Raw genomic sequence first — 6,092 nt, forward strand, 5'->3', positions numbered from 1 at the left:
GGCCTGCAGAGATCCAGCTAGGTCTATCACCTCCATTTTTACTGGCGAGGAAGACGTGCTCAGTTCAGGCGAGTGTTTGGGCGGTGTTTCAGGCACTGTTCCCTCATCCTGTGGACCCGATGCCTCGCACTCAAGTAGGGCAGTCTTCCTTGCCTGTTTCTTGGCCCTAGGTGTCGCACGAGGACGTTTGGTTGAGGTGCGCGTACGCGTGGCTCTAGACCCCCTTTTGATTCGCTTAGGAGATGGGGTGGGTATTGTGCCATCTCCAATTGAACCTCGTTCCATAGACCACAGTGGTAGGGTCTGGGGTGCTTCCCTTACGTTTGTGGGATGATGCCGGGATGATGGCCGTTTTCCCAACTGCTCTCCTTACTTCATTTTGAGGTAACGCATATTTACTGACGTTGCCGTTCCCATCCGGTGCATAGTGTAACACCTCACACTTCAGGTACTCATCTGGTAAGCCCATACCCATCATCATGCCTTTTGAGTTTCATTGACATTCACCGTACCATCTGTCATGTGTTCCACCCTTAAGGTCTGCACCGGATCCTCATGATCGAACTGTAACATGCACCGTGCAGTTTCGCGTGGGGTCCAATCACACGGAAGCCCTCTGTTTAGGCGTCGAACACCACGATGCCAAACCGGCAAAACGGAGACGGTGTTCAAGCAAGAACGGAAGTATGTTGACGCCTCTCCAGTTGTGCCCAAGGTCCATTATGCCTGTCGCCTCCTCTACAAGTAGACATCACCAATGAGCAAAGCGGATAGTGCTGCAAAAGTAGGACATACGAATCATGGCTTTGAGCTTCCCAGCACAATCAGTGCGGCGAACGGTATGCGCCCCATATGCCCGGTCTATAGTGCTCAGGCCTTCCTTCATCTTCAATAAAGGTGTGTGATAATCCACGTCCTCTGCATCACACTCAACCTCTGATTTCGCAGTAGTGTTACCCAAATATCGGTCCAGATCATCACTGAAATGGACGCTTTGCTTCGCCTGCGTCACAATGGACTTCATGAGACCAGAGGCCCCAAACACCTCGCTGGTAGACGTTTTGGAGTTGTTAAATGCTCCAAGATGATGAAGGAAGTCTCTGCAGCAATTTCAGCCTGTGCAGACTGCGAGGAGAAGTCACTCATACCTCTGTTTGATGGCTCAGGTTGATATGGGCTGAGGGGATACAAGTAAGCCAACAGTACCCTTCTAAACATAAACCCGTACCTGAATGCCTTTATTCCATCGTAAAGTTTCTCATCGCCAATGGGCATCCTCTGCAAGGGTAGGCCCATAGCTTTGACCATTTCCGCGATCATCGAGAGCTAGTAAAAGCGATAGTCGAGTCTCGAGGGGAAAGTGTGTCGTCTGCTATGAATCCCACTACAGCCACACCAATGGGGTGAATGGTGCTGAGTGCGGCAAGCTACCGCAAAGCCTTAGTTGAACCAAATCTAGTAGTCCCTAGAATCCTGTCCACTGTACCTGAGCGGCGTACTTTCCGGTTACCTTCTGCAACAGATAGAGGCCTTCGTTGGGTTTAGCATCCCTTTCATCCTTTGACAAAACAATGTCTCCACAATGTATCAGGACTTTTTCGTAAAATGCATTCGCCTCTGCCGCGCAATCGGGGTAGTGCTTCTCAACAGCTTCTTGGTGTGATTTACGCAGCCTTGCAGCCTCTTGACTATCAATTCCAGCTGGGAAACAATTAGTCCCGAATATGGGCTGCAAGTATTACGGCTAGACTTACGGTGAAGCTTGAGCCATGCCTGCCAGGCCGTTTGGCCCGCTTCGGAAGGATTGTGTAATCGGAAACGTTTCATGACTTCTTGGGGTGACCTCTCCCTTTTCTTGGCATAGCCTGCGATGCAAGCTTCCAAAAAAACTGTGCAGTGGCTTCTAAGTGTTTTTAAACATTCCAATAGGTACAAATGTACCTTCGAGGCTCAAATCATCTGTGACGTGTCCGTTCTCTAGAATCTCGCCAATATCATCAACTGTCTGAACAGATGAATGACCCCATATCTTCTGCACAATCTCCTTCAAAATTTTCTCCGGGGGGGCGAGGGGTTGAAATCGTGGTCTGTTTGCAATTGAAGTATGCTGCATAACTAGCTCTTTCAACTCCGCAAATGGACCCTCTGTAGCTCTGAGGAATTCATTGGCAGTGGGAGCTGTTGTCAAAAGGGTGAGGCCACTGGAAAGTCGGCCTGAAGGGTGAGGATTGACGCGTCAAATGTGCTAGAAGACGCATTCTGCAAGGGGGAGGACATTCTGGTGATTCTCTTGTCTTAGCGGCTGCTAGGTCAAAATTGCATCCGATCCATCAAATTAATCAAGCTAAACAAACATAAAGGTAGCTGCCTGTATCCCCACCGTTTCCACCCTCTCCTGCCCCGTTCAATACACCCTGTATACTGCAACATTGTAGACACAAACACGAATAAAGTATTTGCCATTCTGCCCATCCCTGCCCATTATGTGGGCCACATCCATCCGGAACCATCCAGTAGCCGATTTCCACCCCAGCTCCCCGTTTGACTTGCCTGGAGTGTTCAGTGCCCTGGGTAGAAGTTCTAGGTGGTGCCCGGGAAATTTGGTAGGCGACGATCAAAGCCGACATTTGTATTCTGAGAATGTCGGGGATTCGATGAAAATATTCTGTGTGCGCACAATATTGCTCCTGAGTCCTGCTCATGTGAGTTGATACAGGCCATCTGCCGTGGGGAACATCTTTCTGTTGGAAAACAGCGCGCTAGCGCGGCCGTGCGAGTTTTCGTACAGCCACATTCCCACGGCCGAGCGAGGAACTCGCCCGGCCAGCCACATCTATTTATTCATTCTTTTGTATTCATTTCGGACTATCCCGCTCCCAAACTACATGGGAATTACCGCTCTTTGAATCACTTTTTCCCTCAGTTCTCTTTCGCATTATTTGCTTGAGACTGAGTTGCCCCGCTTCGCTAGCAATCTCATATTACTTTACTTTCAATGAGCCAAACAGCGGGATCTGCGGAAGGCCTGCATGCGGTCAGCCTAAAGCGCGGTGGCAGTGCTACCGCCGTTTGACCACATTCATACCCCATCACTCATATATCACGCGACCACATGCATTCCCTCCAAACGGGACAATGCCGGCTGGAAGGATCCAGGATATAGTGTAACTTCCTGGTCACCATGGCACCTTCATCGATCGACCCTTCCTTTCACCCCATCCTCATCACCTTTGTACAAACTGCATGGCCACCTCTCCGATCCTGTCCGGATCTTCACCATTTCCGGCGAGTTTTCCGGGCGCAGAATCCCATTGAGTGAGGATTTACTCCATGCTCGAATGGTCATGGAGGCGAAGCTACCTGATTCGTCAGAGGAGGCTGATAGTTGGGGTGTTGAGATTGATTATGATGCCCAATTCAACGACTCTGATGTTCGTAATGGTATTGTGACATGTGCAGCACTCTCCCTCGATGGTCATCATATAGCTCTCGGTTTTGGTAGTGGTGTCATCGAGCTTGCCGATATCGACCATCAGTGCACGATTTCCCGATTCCAGCTCGATCCACCCAACCATCCAGTCTGGATTGAATTTGTCCACGGCAGCCACCGGGTTGCTGCTGAGGACAATGAAGGGAACGTCACCATCCTTAGCCATGATACGACCCCCATTAATCTTGGGACTCTTCCCAATGGTCCTCTTCCTGCTGTAACTCGAGTATCAGACAATGGATTATTTATCATACGGGTTCCACGGGACACTGATAACTCTTGGTACGACAACATGACTCTCATATCCATTTTGGGCGACCCACACATGCAGCTCCTTGCTTCTCCTCCCGAGTCCGACTCTCTTGCCATTATTCACCGCCACAAGCCTGCTATTCCTCATCGTCGCACGCTTGGATTTTCTCCGGGAGCACGTTTTATTGGCGCTTTTGATGGGCTCAGTGCTTTCACCTGGTCGACAGATTTGGGTGAGCTCATTGCGCGTTATTGTGTGACGGATTTCAAATTTTGGATTATGAATCCCGCTGTTCCCCTTGCCTGCTCTTACCACATCCCTGATCCTGTATCTCCTCAACCTACCCTTTCCTCGGGAAAACATGGAGTGACAGATAGCCATCAAAGTTCCAAAACAGATGCGGTGGATAACTTGGATGAGTCCTGGATCAAGTGTCCATTTTATGTTATCTCACAAAGCACGAAGGAGGAGGAGAGGGGTTGCGGCGGGAGTCTGACATCCGTTCATTCGCTGCAGGACGAACCCCACTGTTCGGAACCGGTATAAAACGCACTGGGCTACCAATGTTCTTCAATGGAAAATTAGAATTCGTTATTCCCAAGGAGTATCGACCAGTTGTTTCTTCTCATGCCAAAGGTCTAGGCGCTTGGTATGGTGATCGAGTGCCGTCTGATCCTATCTTTTTGTACAGCCCTCGGTCCAGCCAAGATGGGACTCGAATTCTCTTCCAAGGCTGGCAGACAGCTCCAATTGTTGTTGATCTTAGCCAAGTCATTTAGAGATGTCCGTAGTCAATTGCGTATTTACCTTGCGCGCTCGTTCTATCCACTATCAGAGGGGGGCAATCTACCTACCTTGTTACTGTCATTTAGTCCTGGGTTCAGACAAAATTAGTGTTGCGACCACAGAGATTTTTTGATTTTGCTCTTTTTATAGTTCCTCAATTCACTTTCACTCCGTATCGACTGAGTCAAATTTTCCGTTATCACTTCTTTGAACGCACTAAAAATCGATATTTCCTTTCCTAGTTCTATCGTTTCACCAAGCGTTCATCCTCAGCTGCACATAAGTAACGTAACAAAAAGACCGACGTAGTGTAAGTGCTAGATATGTGTCCGTGCGAGCGTTTAGTGAAGATCCTCACTAATACTCACGAGATATGGAGCCAAGAGTGGAGGTCTTTGCATCGCGTTGAATAACGCCAACGTATGGGCGACCCTGTCCCGACTTAGCCCACGAATTTATGAGGCTCGAAGAGTACCTCGTTCCGCATCCCAGCCTGGTTGCACCGAAACCTGTGGCCAGCGAAAGTTGGAAACCCAAAGAGAACCTCCCACCCACAGTAACGGTGTGGTTCTCGACGACTTCATTCCAGAATCAGGCTTATTGTGTTGACACATCAGGATCCTCAACGCACCAGCATCAGCCTGGGGTGGCTGTTGATTCATGTACTCCATCCGATCCTTGCCCTCGCAGCCTCGGCTGACACATCTGCACGCTCTAGAATAATTTGACCTCAGGTGGCCTGGGCCCAATATCAGGGCATTTTTAATTCTTAATAACATGCTCGCGCTCGCGCATCATCGTGCAAGGACTCTAAAGGAAAACTATCCAACGGAGAGCGCAGGCAGGTCCACTCAATTATTCCAACCTATAATGCCTATGATGGTAATTGTGAAAGTACTCATACCCGAATATCTGTAAGTGATGACTCACCGGTTTGCATGGGGTTCGCTACGAGAGGACGAGCAACCCTAGCCTATTGTTATTTTCTACGTCCACTGAAGCTTGCATATTGTGAGGGTAAGGGACAGAGAATGTTGCCAGCATTTGGTCAAGAAATCCCGGGGTTCGGGACTGCGCGGGTTAGGTTCAGTCTGACTTACTAGGCTAAAGCAGCCTCGGCAGTAACAATAAAACGATCAATTAGTATCATCTGCTGTACAATGATACTTATCAATGTTGATTATCGTCTGCAGTGTGCATGAGGGCTCAAAGCGAGGGGTGTTGAACCATTGCTTCCGGGGCGCTCCCCGTCCCGGTTGAAGTCCACCCCACGTTCTTCTCGAACCCTCACATCCCGACTCCTATACCACGGTGGCCCACATAAGTTCGGCCAACGTTCCCTTAGAGCATCGGGGCCTTTCTCGTCATGCTCCCTATGAACAGGCTCGCTCAGAGTTCTGTCTGTTCCTCCGTTTTGCAACGCCCATCAACTATCATCCCTTCTGGTCGTCTCGCCTTGCCACCCGAGTTCTCGTCCTTTGTGATATTTTTTTTTGTTTACTGTGTTTTGGTTCTCCCCTGCCACATTTTATAGTTACCAACCCTATGATGGTCCGCTTTTTG

At 49.4% G+C, this 6,092-nt stretch overlaps 2 protein-coding genes across 2 annotated transcripts; one reads left to right on the forward strand and one right to left on the reverse strand.

Moving 5' to 3' along the window:
* Window positions 1-235: 235 nt before the first annotated feature.
* Window positions 236-2,742, reverse strand: EI90DRAFT_3244867 (uncharacterized protein; the record flags this gene model as incomplete). The annotated part of the gene is made up of 9 exons (XM_039066552.1): window positions 2,444-2,742; window positions 1,942-2,214; window positions 1,755-1,889; window positions 1,487-1,701; window positions 1,229-1,326; window positions 796-1,100; window positions 608-738; window positions 513-564; window positions 236-483 (listed from the first exon to the last, which is right to left on the reverse strand). Exons 1-9 carry the CDS (start codon window positions 2,700-2,702, stop codon window positions 236-238), a joined length of 1,716 nt encoding a protein of 571 aa, XP_038911523.1. The 5' UTR covers window positions 2,703-2,742.
* A 596-nt stretch (window positions 2,743-3,338) lies between these two features.
* Window positions 3,339-4,522, forward strand: EI90DRAFT_3130085 (uncharacterized protein; the record flags this gene model as incomplete). Its single annotated transcript, XM_039064272.1, has 2 exons — window positions 3,339-4,221; window positions 4,260-4,522. The coding sequence occupies 2 exons, from the start codon at window positions 3,339-3,341 to the stop codon at window positions 4,520-4,522; spliced, it is 1,146 nt and encodes a 381-aa protein (XP_038911524.1).
* Window positions 4,523-6,092: the final 1,570 nt, after the last annotated feature.

This window comes from Cantharellus anzutake (genome assembly GCF_015039405.1).
Source record: "Cantharellus anzutake strain C23 chromosome Unknown EI90scaffold_62, whole genome shotgun sequence".
Classification (NCBI taxonomy): Eukaryota; Fungi; Basidiomycota; class Agaricomycetes; order Cantharellales; family Hydnaceae; genus Cantharellus; species Cantharellus anzutake.